Source organism: Falco rusticolus, chromosome 3 (genome assembly GCF_015220075.1).
Source record: "Falco rusticolus isolate bFalRus1 chromosome 3, bFalRus1.pri, whole genome shotgun sequence".
Classification (NCBI taxonomy): domain Eukaryota; kingdom Metazoa; phylum Chordata; class Aves; order Falconiformes; family Falconidae; genus Falco; species Falco rusticolus.
Genome location: NC_051189.1, coordinates 14,854,294 through 14,867,945, shown reverse-complemented (window position 1 = coordinate 14,867,945; position 13,652 = coordinate 14,854,294). Strand labels below are relative to the sequence as shown.

At 39.4% G+C, this 13,652-nt stretch overlaps 1 protein-coding gene across 6 annotated transcripts in view; it reads right to left on the bottom strand.

Moving 5' to 3' along the window:
• The window catches only part of ASAP1 (ArfGAP with SH3 domain, ankyrin repeat and PH domain 1), a 161,887-nt gene that overhangs the window by 118,574 nt on the left and 29,661 nt on the right, over positions 1-13,652 (bottom strand). For all 6 annotated transcript variants that reach the window (XM_037378731.1, XM_037378728.1, XM_037378729.1 and 3 more), the window contains one exon: positions 13,465-13,594. In XM_037378731.1, coding sequence (XP_037234628.1) covers positions 13,465-13,594 — 130 coding nt within the window. The remainder of the gene's footprint in view (positions 1-13,464; positions 13,595-13,652) is intronic.

The following is a 13,652-nucleotide window of genomic DNA, read 5'->3' as shown; positions in this document are numbered from 1 at the left end:
TTTCACAACAAAGAGCCTCTGCAGGCTTTTTTCATCCCTCCCTGAAGATGCTGGGGGGGGGGGGGGGGGCAATTACCAGAAGAACTCCCACAAAACACCCCCACAAAAATTACACTGATACAGATGCTGCAGACATTACAATATACTAAAAAAACTATAATACAATTCTGATTTTTGTAAGGCATAGGGTTATTTTGTCTAAGTATTTTTTCCCAAATTAAATCATAAAAGCTTAATTTTAGCAAGGCCTCCCTCACATGAAAAACAATTTCCAAAACAAATCAAAGCATAATTTATAAGGTTAGAAAAACACAGTGTGCAAGATCAGTTTTACAGTAAACACAAACAGCTTTGTCAAAACGTTCAAGGCAATTTCATTCACTTCTCTCTTTATAGTTAGCCACACTCATTGTCTGTTATGAGTTCCATCTTAATGACTAATACAGATAGTATAAGCATTCCTCTAGCATAAAAGCTTGCATTGGACAACAGACATAGTCAGGATACCCCACTTGCATTGTCACAGCATCATTACTCTTGGTTTTATAATTTTCGCCAGAATTCTGACACTTAGTGAGGGAAGAAAAATACAAAATAAAACATAACCAACAAGAATGTCAGTATATCTTACATTTAAGCTTCTCCATTAAAAGCCACCCATTCCTGCTCACCTCAAGAACACTTACCACCACCATTGTACATCACATTATTAAGAACACAGGAATGGACCATCATGATGGTCCTGCACGCTTACAACGTGGCAAAGGCTGGCAAAGAGTTTACACATTCTGTTATACTTTACAGACCACTTTTCTTGAGTTCCCAGACAACAACATGCTAAGCATGGAAGGGACTGCTCAACATGTCAATGGACTTAAATTTCCCAGACCCATCCCAGCATCATTCAACTTTATTAAAATTCAACAGTTTCATAAATTGACAGTTAACAAATAAATAGTTCTTGAAGGTTGTAAACAGGCATTCTATCATCACTGAACAAAAGTGTCTAAAGTCTGTTTTAACATCACTGTTACATTTTTCTAACAGTTGTCTTCACTTCCTTGATACACACTGGATAAAACAACAGCACAACTACTTTCATAGTATTGTACTTTCAAGACAATGACACTGACATGTAGAAGTATTTATTAAAATGGCCTTGTTTGTTTTGCCGTGAGCATCACATTTACATACTTTCATGTCATCTGCCCTGACTTCTGTAAGGCCTTTGACATACTCCCACACAACATCCTTGTCACTACCTGAGAGAGAGACAGGTTTGATGGATGGACTATTCAACGGCTAAGGAATTGGCTGGATGACCACATCCAGAAAGTTTGAATCAATGTCTCAGTGTCCAAATGGAGACCAGTAACAACTGGCGTCCCTCAGGAGCCCATACTGGGACCAGTACTGTTCAATATCTTTATTAATGACATTTACAGTGGGATTCAGTACACCCTCAGGAAGCGTGCAGATCACACCAAGCTGAGCGGCACAGTTGATACACCAGAGGGAAAAGATGCCATCCAGAGGCACCTTGATCAGCTTAAGGAATGGGATTAAGTGAAGCTCATGATGTTCAACAAGGCCAAGTGCAAGGTCCTGCACCTGGGTTGAGGTGCAGGTATCAAGAGACTGGGGGATGAATGGATTGAGAGGAGCCCTGAGAAGGACTTGAGAATACTCATGGACAGTTATAAAAAAAAATAAAAATCAGACACGAGCCACCAATGTGCACCTGCAGCCCAAAAAGCCAGCTGTGTCCTGGGCTGCATAAAACAAAGCATGGCCAACAGCTCGAGGGAGATGATTCCCCCCTGTACTCCGCTCTCATGAGACTGCCTGGAGTCCCGCATCCAGCTCTGGAGGCCCCAGCACAAAACATAGACCTGTAAAAGGAGGGCCAGAGGAGGGCCACGGAAGTGGTCAGAGGGCTGGAGCACCTCTCCTATGAGGACAGGCTGAAAGAGTTGGGGTTGTTCAGCCTGAAGAACAGAAGGCCCTGGGTAGACCTTATGGCAGCCTTTCAATCCTTAAAGAGGCCTTATAAGAAAGATGGGGACAGGCTTTTTAGCAAAGCCTGTAGTGATAGGACAAGGGGGAATGTTTACACTAAAAGAGGGTAGATCCAGACTAGATATAAGAATTTTTTTTTTACAATAAGGGTGGTGAAACACTGGAACAGGTTGCCCAGAGAGGCGGTAGATGCCCCATCATGGGAAGTATTCAAAGTCAGGGTGGGCAGAGCTTTGAGAAACCTGATCTAGTGAAAGATGTCCCTGTCCATGGCACAGGGGTTGGACTAGGTGATCTTTAAAGGTCCTTTCCAACCCAAACCATTCTACAATTATTAGCAAGCAGTGCTACTAAATGTGACGTAGTGCTACATGTCACTTTCATGACTTAAGAACTACCAAAAACAGCTCTACAAAAATGCCATGCAAGCCAAATTTGAGCGCAGCAAAAGAACACTTTTCCAGAAAAGTGTAATAATCTAAATATTACTTGGGCAAAAATAGTCTTCATTAACTGAAACCCAAAGTATCTCAGAAATCCAAGTTTCTACACGCAGCAGTAACACGACAGTCTCATTCTAAAATGACTGGAATACAACAAAACCTAATTCTCTCAATAGCATCAAAAGCATACACACTGAAATTTAATTACTGAAACACTTCCTCAACAATATGCTTAACATGAAAATTTCTGAATTCTAAATTAGATGTAAATAAAATGTGAAACTTTGACATAACTCTATCAGGAGCAAAGTATAACAAAAATGTTAAGTGAGTTTCATGCAATCATTAGGAGGGTTCCATCTTGTTTTAAACAAACTAGCCAACTCTGAACGTATTGCTACTCCAGCTGGTTGTGCTTAAGTCTCTGGGGCCCAACAGGATTCATCCCAGAGTACTGAAAGAGCTGCCCAGTGTCACTGAAGGACCTCTGTATTATTTTTCAAAGGTCTTGGGAGTCTGGAGAGGTCCCAGTCAACTGGAAGCTGGCAAATGTTGTCCCAGTTTTCAAGACGAGTAAGAAGGAAGACCCTAGTAATTACAGGCCTGCCAGTCTCACTTCAGTGCCTGGTAAAATTATGAAGAAGATTGCTCTGGGAGTTATTGAAAAAACACTTGAGAGACAACACAGCCATTGGTCACAGCCAGCATGGGTTCACAAGGGAAAAGTCCTGCTTAACCAACTTAATTTCCTGTTATGACAAGACCATCCATTTACTTGACCAAGGGAAGCCAGTGCATGTGGTGGTTTGGGATTTTATTGATACTGTCTCTCACAGTATTCTTCCGAACAAAGTGTCCAGCACACAGCTAGGCAAGTCCACTATACACTGGATGAGCAATTGGCTAAGGGGTCAGGCTCAAAGAGTTTTAGTAACTGGGTTACATCAGGCTGGTTGCCAGTCACCTGGGGCTCAAATTTAGTGTCAGCACTCTGATGTTTCTATAAATGATCTGGATGCAGGAATCAAATGTACCTTAAGTATGCTGATGATACTAAAGCAGGAGGAGCTGTAGACTCCCTTGAGGGTAGGGAGGCCTTACAGAAAGATCTGAATAGACTGGAGAGCTGAGCAATCACCAACTGTATGAAGTTTAACGTGAACAAGTGCTACATTCTCCACCTGGGACAGAGTAATCCTAGTTCTACATACAAACTGGGGGACAGAGGCTGGAAATCAGCCCCACGAGAAGAGATTTGGGGGTCTGGGTTGACAGCAAGTTGAATATGAGTCAACAGTGTGCTCTGGCAGCCTAAAGGGCTGACTGCATCCTGGGGCGCATCAAGCACAGCATAGCTAGCCCATAAAGGGAGGCAATTGTCCAGCTTTACACTGCACTGATGCAGCCCCGCCTCAAGAACAGTGTCCAGTTTTGGGTGCGTCAATATGATGACATTAAACTATTTGAATGTGTCCAGAGCAAGGTGACCAAGTGACCTCAGCCACTCCTTGGAAGTCTTGCCCTAAAGGATTTTCACCACCTTGGTTTGTTCAGCTTGGAGAACCGAAGGCTGAGGGGTGACCTCATGGCAGTCTACAAGTTCCTCAAGGGGGGCAATGGAGGGCGAGGTGCTGATCTCCTCTCCTTGGTGACCAGTGATAGGACATGAGGAAATAGAATGAAGCGGCATCAGGGGAATTCCAGACTGGACATTAGGAAAAGGTTCTTCACTGAGAGGGTGATGAGTCACTGGAAAAGGCTTCTCCTGGAAGTGGCCACAGCACCAAGCCTTCCAAGAGTTCAAGGAGCATCTGGGCAATGCTCTTAGTCAAATGGTTTAGTCTCACGAGGAACAGGGAGTTGATGATCCTTATGGGTCTCTTCCAACCTGAGATATTCTATGAAATGAAGTCTTAAGAATCTAAACAAAATAGGATATCTAAATCCTAGTAGTTTCATAAACTCTTCTGGCAAAAATACCTGTTAGACACTATTCCTTCTCATCTCTGATCCCAAAGAAGTTTTTTTCTGAAGTGCTATGGAAAAGATTAAGTTTAATATCAAGAAACATCATATTGTTTCCCTCTTCAAAACCAAAGTCTTGCTTTATGAATCAAAAATTTGAGAGATAATTTACCAGAAAAGTAAACTATAACACAAAAGGAAAGGAAATCAGTGAACTAAATACAAGGCAGGAGCTCTAGAACTTATAATTCAGATCATCTTCCTCATAGAAGTAAAGTTAATCCAGCAGAGACATTTAAACTGTAATACAGTCATTCCTTTGCAGAATAAATTAGCTGACTTTCCAGAGGTGCATGTCGATCATTTAAAAAGAACTGTATCTTTGTCAAACAGTAACTACTCAAGTTATTCTTAAAATTCATACAATACTCCAAATTTGATAAACATTCTGAAAAACAGACTTGTAAAAATGCTAGTATCCCATTTCCTCTATTAAAGAAGTCTTTCATTGAAGAAAAAAAAAAAAAAAGAAGTTATCTACTTTGATTACATCAGTTTTATTAGGTTTAAATGCGCCAGTTTGCCAAGAATAACTTCAGTGTAACTTTTAACTGAAAAAAAACAAAAAACACGTTCATGAAAGTAAATAACCACTTTACTCCATCTGCATATCTTTTCAAAGATTAAATTATGCAGTCCAAACTATTTTAAGGACTACTTCTACAGTCAAATAGAGTTCTGAATGTCTCTGTGGACAGAGGTTCCACAGTCTCTCTGGGCACCTGTTCATCAGACTCATGATTCAAAACAAACAAACAAAACCACCCCCAAAATAATAATAATAAAAAACCCACAAACACTACACACACAAACTCCCCTCAAATCATATCAGAATTTCTGCCTTCTCAGTTTCCTTCCATTACATACTTGAAGAAAACAGTATAACCTTCCCTTTGCTTCTCTTCTAAGGTTGAGGAAATCCTGTTTCCCCTCCATAAGTGATGTGTTCTAGGCCCCTAATCATCTTGGTGATCCTCACCTGGACTTGCAGCAGCATCTAATTTCTCTCATGTATTGGCAAACCCCAAACATAGTACTTCAGACATGGCCTCACAGTTGCTGGATGGAGGGGAAGAACCATTATTTTCCAGTTGCTGGCTGCAGTCTTACTAACACAGCCCAGTTCATTGCTGGCCTTTGTCACCATCAACACATATTCAACTTCTCATCCACCCAAGTCCAAGGTCCTATCCTGGAAACCTGTCTTCTAGCCAGCCTGTACCGCTGCACAGGGCCAAACCAGCGCTGGCACAAGATTTCATATTTGTCTCCAGTGAGTCCCACAAGGCTCCTCCTGTCAGACCCTTTCTCCAGGTCCCACTGAATGATGACCCTGCCTGCCAGCATATTGAGCAACTTGGTATCATACAAATATACTCGTTGAGATCATACTCCAGCCCATCACGCAGACAATTAAAAGACACAACACAGTACTGGCCCCAAAACTGATACTGGAAGAATGCCACTTGCAATCTGCTACCAGCTGGACTCTGCTTCAGTGATCACCGCCCTCTGGGCTTGGCAACTCAGTCAATATCCCACCCACCCTGCAGGTCACTTATCTGGTCCATCTCTTACCAACCTGGAAGAAGGCTACCAGAGCAGGCCACGTCAAAGGCCCTGCAGTCCTACAGACTTTAATTTTGCAGAAAGTTTTGTCTAACATCATATCAGATTTTTAGTTCTTAGGCAAGGAAAAACCAACAAAAGACAAGACTATATGTATGGCAAATATCTATTTCTAAACCAGAAAGACTTCTGTATTTCTCCCGATAACAATCGTTACAAGAACGATAAAACAAGTAAGATCAAGACTGAGATGGCTATTAAAGAAAAAACATACACCCTCTGGCTCAACCATAATGTGTACGCCCATACGCACATCTATGTGTATAAAGGGGGAAACAGGATCCCAACAGTGTTTTGCTGCTTTTTTCACAGAAGCATTGAAGGAAAAGTTTCCCAAGATGACAATGAAACCCACTGTCCTCAAAAATCTTACTTGCCACAACGCTTATACAAAACCTCAGCATTAGCCCACTGGTATTTAAAACCCAATATATATAAAATGCAGATCAACACTGTCTCTTTAGAAATATAAAATAACTGTTTGCTGCACTTAGCCATAGTCCTTCAGCAAAGAAAACTCACACAATTATCTCCGGAGTTTTCCCTCACACTCACCAATAAACTTCAGGCCTCCTGGCCAGTATCAATCAAACCTGACAGAACAGTCTCTAGGAGAAGCAGCATGATATATGCTATTAACAGGATTCTGAAAATCTTGCCATGAAATACAAAAATATACTATTGGTTTAGGGCACCTTTTTCAGAACATGCTTATATTGCCTACCTCTGCACTTGAAACAATACTAATAATTAGCATTCTTGGCACAATTCCGTCTAAAAGTTTTATTGCAAGGTACTATTCCATTCAAAATAAGATCTTACGATCTTTCTTACAGTTCTCCTCTATAAATTTGTTTCACATCTGTTTTTAAAAATTATTAACAAGCACTCTCATTCGCATCATTATAAAATAGTTCTGAAAATTGAGTTTTGCTCACTAGAGTGAGAAAAATACAGGAAATGAAATGAACAAATTTAACTGTTCCAAATCACTCATCTGCAGTCTTTCACTGATACCATGTTGGATTACAAACATGGCTTTGTGGATTGTTTCCCCACACATACTTTTTTTTTCCTTCAAACAACTTACTCCCTTTTATTGCTTTTTAACTACAGAAGGTATCTCCACAGAACTCCAAGCTAAACGCCAAAACCAACATTAAGTCATGTCACTTTAAGCGTCTCTCTTCTCCATCAGGGCCCAAGTTCCCATGACTACATGGCACACACTCTGTTAGGATTTATCTGAATGGCATACTGAACAGAGTACACCAAAGAGCACTTTCACAGTTTCCTAACTGATGAGCAAACATGAAGCAGCCTGCTGGGAGTTCAAAACAAGAAGCACTACTTTCCTAAAAAAACATGAGCTACCAAAAAGCAGTAAGTACTTTCAAAAATGTCTTAAATGAATACAAATTCTCAAAAAGCAAAGCTAACCAATCTACCATGACTGAAACTTTGAGGTACCAGTGAGTATTTTTTTTGGTTTTCCTCTCATCAGTCACGTTTCTGTAAAAGGAGATTGCCTGCTTACTACAACCATGTTTTCACTACTATCAAATGAAGGGTAAAACCAATTACATCCTAAATTAATAAGTACTGTAGCAAGTAAATGTAAAAGCATCCTCAACTGTGTTTTTGTGAAACATGCTATTGTAAATACAGGGTATTGCTGTCAAATCTCCTTCTTCATCACATTTTCAGTATCGTGATAAGGAGTCACCCATGAGCTGACACTGGCATCAATTTTAGAATGCTCATGTACCCATTTTTACGTCTTTGGTGCAATTTGCCATTCAGCGTAAGAACAGCAATAATTATCCTGAGTTTCATTTACTAGGCAAAGAACTTTTCTTATCTGTTTTTTTTAGGACTGTTTGCTACCAAAAAGCATATTTCATTGAAAACTGAAGATTCCTTGTGGTATATTACATAAGAATCAACTCCTAAGTACAAAGCTCTCTGATGCAAGACTGCTTCTGACTACCATAAGTCACGGGTCACAAGGTTAGGAAAAGCTGGTTTTAAAGTCCAGTGCTGCTGGAGTCTCCTGGATTCCCTCCACAAAAAATAAAAAAAATATTTTAATTTAAAAAATAAAGACAGATAAGGAATAGAATGTTACAATTTACCTGCTGTAATTATATAGAGGTGACACTTCAAGGGAAATGAAGTGATAGAATCAATAGAAAAATTTCTTCCTCTTCAGACACATACACAGAATAGATCTTACCAGTTTTCACAGTCCAAGCTAAGGAACAAAGTCTGTACATATGCCAACTAAAACAAAAAGTTCATTTTAAATGGAAGTGCTTCTGCTCTCTTCAGTGGTTTCACCTGTCTCTCTTGACAAAATGCTTTGCCACTGCAAAACAGTCTTGTGGTAGAAAAGCATATGAAATCACTATAGATGAACTGATTGCATAGCAGTTTCAGTGCTACACAAGTTTCTACAAAACCATATGGAGGAAAAACCCCAGACCCTTACCCTTGTCCCAGAATTCCTTCCCCCAGCAGAAAATGAAAAATTCCTAGAAACTGAAGCATGAAGGGAAAGTTACATACAGGAAACTGAAAAGGATTCATACACAACTTATTTTAAAAGAAAACAAAAAGGAAGACAAAACAGAAAGAACAAACAAACATACTTTCCCCTTTCCCATCTCTAACCTTATATAAGTGTCCATGACAGGGTGAGAAACATTGAGAAATCTTCCCCTTTCAAGTGATCTTAGTTTATACCAGACTTACACTGACAACAACAAAACATATGCGAGGCTGAGCAGGAACCAGTCAGTCATTCTTTCACTGACACAGCACGCACGCATCTGTTACAGGACCTGTCTAGACCAACAGACCTCTGAGCTTGAGCAAATCAACACAATGAGACACAAAATGAGCAACACTCATTGAGGGAATGGTGCTTTGGGTTGTTAGTTGTTTTTGGTTTTGTTTTTTTTTTGAAAGAGCCCAAACATATCTGTAGCCATATTTCATTATACTCATCAGTTTAAATATTTATGTTTTAAAAATGATGCATATGACAAGAGCTAATTGTCAAAAAGCACATTTTGAGTTTTTAACTTCTCCTTGAAGACCAAAAGAAATAAATAAAATTTAATAAAGACGCCCAGGTAGTACCAAATTATAACAGCAAAACAGGCATCAGAAACAACTGCAGCTATTCTTTATTGTATCATCAGCTTCTAACTGTCCCTTCTTATCTACCAGCCTGCCTAAAGGGAATTTAAACATTTAAGCTTAACCTCTGTATCTCAAGATAGTCCTGCAAAACATCTGCTGCTGCAGGAGAAAGACTCAGAACTGCCTGGTCATGATAACCAAGTTATCCCTTGAGTGCAAAGATGCCCATTCAGCTGGAGCTGGGACACAGTGGAAGGGCAATCAAGACAGTCTTGCGGTGATCCCACATGTGCACTACTTATTCTCAGAACAGATGTCATCATTCCTTAAAAATTCCAGCTAGCTCACACAGTAATATCAGCTAAAGGATTAAAATCAACTCTTCAAAATCTAGTTGAGTAACACAAATCACAGAGTTATTGTGGATATAAAAAGCACATCTGCCCAGAACAAAGCAGAGGCTATATTTTAAGATGCTGTAATCTGTGTACAATCGTAGGATTTAAACTTTTTTCTCAAAAAAGTAATTAACCACCCACCTACACATGCAATAATCCATCTCTTCACATGAATATTATTAAAAAACTTCTCCCAGTTACATGCAGAAATATGAAGTTAAAAATGTCTTCTTTGCATGAACATAACATTACACTGAAGAAATCAACACATAAAGGACTACAGATTGCAACTTCTCTCAAACTAGACCTAGACTACAACACAATGGTTTTGTTCCTTCCCATCAGTTAACAAAAAAAAATAAAATCATTACTTTAGCAATAGAGTGAACCTTAAAATTTGTGTCTACTGATGGCCATAAGATAACACTCATGCTTTAGAAAAATTATTATTAAAATAATCTTGCAGTTCTTTGATAACTATTGTGCAAGATTCCCAAGCCTGACTACAAAGATGATAGGGTCTTTTTTTTTTTTCCATCTGATTTTTCGTCTTATAAGGGAAAGAAATGCAAATTTACAACATTTTCACTAGTTTAAATAACACAGCATGAAACCTTTCTAGTCAATAAACTGCTACATTGCAGCATGTATTTACTATTTTCTCCTCTGATAATATTCCAATAGGTTTAAATAAAGTTGGGGGTGGTAGTTGTGGTGCTTTTTAAATTATTATTATTAAATAAGTCAAACACACAGAGAAGTCCTTCGGAGAATCTTTCCTAGGATTCCGATTTTTGGGGGGTATGCCTTTGCATTTTGTTGGGCTTTCCACTAAAGACTTAGAAAATGCCAAGTCATCAGAATCGGTAAAAATACCTGCTCTGATTTTTCACCTGAAACTCATCCCAAAATTGCATCTAAGTGGTTCCAAAGTCTCCTCTGAAAATAATTTTAGTTATAGGAGAAGAGTCACAACCAGGAGAGAATATGTATCAATCCACCCGCTTTAACTAACTGCACTTCTACTGGAGGACAACCAAGTGAAAAAAACAGCAACTGAGTTCGTCATCTACTATATTATTTCAGAGAACTTGTTAATTGTGATTAAGGAACAGTAAATTCACAATTCTGCAATACCTTCATGCAACTAGACAGACACAGCCACATGCAGAACAGTCTATTTCTTTTTTTTTTTTTTTTTCATTCTTTATGAAAAGGTAGTTCCGATCTAACCACTGATCTAGCTATGGCAGGAATTACACCAAACTGAGAGGCTATGAAAGAATCTAACTTTCATTAAATCTGTTTAATTTACCTACCATTTCTGTTCAGAAAATAGTTCCAGTTCTCAATCTTGTTTAGAATAAAGAAAATAGTAAGTTTATCCACAAACTGGCTTATAGCCACTGAGGTAGGTACAGGTTGTGTTGAATTAAGTTAGCTTTAAAATGACCTAAGATACTTCAGGCTGCAGCACAATAACAGTGCGGAGCCTGACAATGCCTGCAAAAGCCCATTGAGGGCTCCAACCCACATGCAACATTAAGTTAAAAATCAAACAGCTGCAAGGATGGGATCAACCCCTTTGCCTTAATATAGTGGGCTCAAAACTGATGTTCAGGAGCTGCTTGAAGAGCTCTTCAGTCATCCACGATGCATGGGCAATAGCAGCAGTAGTAAGAGCTACATAACAGCCACTTCAACCATTCAATTTCAATCTCCTGCTTCATATGAATCACAGCCTTAGGTAAGCAGATGTACAGAAACCAACCTTTCTTTAAAGTAGCAGCAGCAGAACCGCGTATGCAAACTACAACTACAATAAAAACACCAAGACTAACAGAGCACTTGTCCTGCCACACTCTGACCATCTGTATTTCTCCATGAAAATTAATAAAAAAAAAATTGGTAGAGTTGCAGATTTTTTGCAGTATGTAACAGTAAAGCATATTTATATCTTTTTCTTCCCCATCAAATAAAGCTTTTTTGTAATATTTGCAGATAATAAAGAAATACAAAACAACTCCACAATCATTTTAAACTGCGAACAGTTTAAATAGGGCACATAAAATAGTTATACAAACAGAAGACATTCAAGAAAAAGCAACGCAAGCACCAGAAGCACCCACTATTCTCTCTTCTTCTGATTTACTGCTTTCAAATCAAACATAAAAGCTTTGAAAATATACACAATCCACACAAATAGTACAGAACACTGTGTATTTATCATCTATATTTTGATTTTCTTTGCACAGGCATTACCACACTCAGACTGTACTGATTTATCTCCCAAATCATGAAAGCACTATACCGTATTTTTACCCTAGAAGTCACCAGTGATGACAGAATACATATTTTTACTTAATTCTATGAACACTGTCAACTGCACTAGTTAAGTATATCAATGGCTGTACCTATTCCACATTGTTAAGACCAGGGGGCAGCAATACTGTCAAACACAAACCAAAACAGGTTGATTTCTGACAAATCTATAAGCAGCCATGGCTTGCTTACATGAGGAAAAAAAAAAAGGTACAGTTACATAAAAGTTACAGAAGTTAATCTAGGTTACATACTAAAAATAAAATATATAATTTTAAATGCAATCTTACATTCTCTCTATTAACAAGTTGATTATTGTAAACAACAGTGCTGTTAAAATTTTGAATGTTGACTGTTTTTCTACTAAGCCAACATTAAATAATTTTAACCCTATGGAATTATATTTTCCATACCCAAAACTATCAGGAGAATGCCATGATTAATACTCTGTCCTTGCATACCAAATGCTTTGCTCATGCCAACACATTCAGCAAAACTAAAAAGAATCTATTAAATCCATCTCCTACATACCAGCCAGCTCCTGAAGGACTGACAAATACTTGATGAACTAAGTGTATAAACAAAACCAACAGCTAACTGCAATCGATGAAACAACAGCAAAAAAACTGTCTTCTTTCAGCATCATTATGCTAGGGCAAAAGAAGACCTGTATGCTGTCTCGTTTTAGGGTCGTTTGGAAGCTGTTTCCTCGTAACTGCTGACCCAGTCCATAGGAAGTCACACTGAAACCTCAAAGGGGATGCAGTGGGCTGATACCCCACAGAAACCAGCTCTGGAAGTTTACATGTTTTCACACTCCAGTTTCTCAACAGCAAAGCAGGATGAACATTTAAATGACACAATAAGCATTACAACAAACCAAACACTGAGGCTTCAAGGTTGAGGTGCCGAGTCTGTATAACTGCCTCTGCTGCACTATTTTGCTCCTCTCCTTCCACCATCTATGCCGTTTTATTATTTTCCTCACTCCACATTCATCCCTTCATCCTTACCTCATTTGTTAAGCGAAGTCTCCTTTGGCAGGTTTCTGCAGCCAGAGTTCTGTGCCGACTTGATCTAACGAGTGGCTGGGGAAAACCTCTGCTAATGCTCCCAAACAAAACCCAACCTTCATCTTCCCTCTAAAAATCCCAACATTAACGCTTTTTTCTACTGCAACAACTGCCAACACCAAAACCACCGAGAAGTGCAACAGTAATATTAAAGTTCAGACAACTGCTTTACGCCCTAATCTTTAAGACGCCAGGGCAGGAAAGCTTTCTGTAACTAGCTCAACACAAGAGCAAAGTCCCACAATTAAAAGACCAGATTACATGCATACCAACGCCTCTAGCTGCCGTGGATTGGAGCGGGTGGCCCTGATGCTCTTTCTCAAAGACACAAAAAAAAAAAAAAAAAAAAAAAAAAAGGAACAAAAAAAAATCCGCGGGGGTTGGGGGGGGAGGTGGAGGGCGATTTACCTCTTCCAGCAGTGTGACCGTATTCCTGCAGTTCTGCAGCCGGGTGGTGAAGCTGGAGGTGGTCGGGGAGTTGTAATCCTCTGTGGTCTCGGCGATGAACTCCGACACGGTGATCTGGTCCGGCATGATCCTGCCCCGCCGGTGAAGCCCAGAAGGAGCCCAGCACACGGATCCGGAGGAGAGAAAGC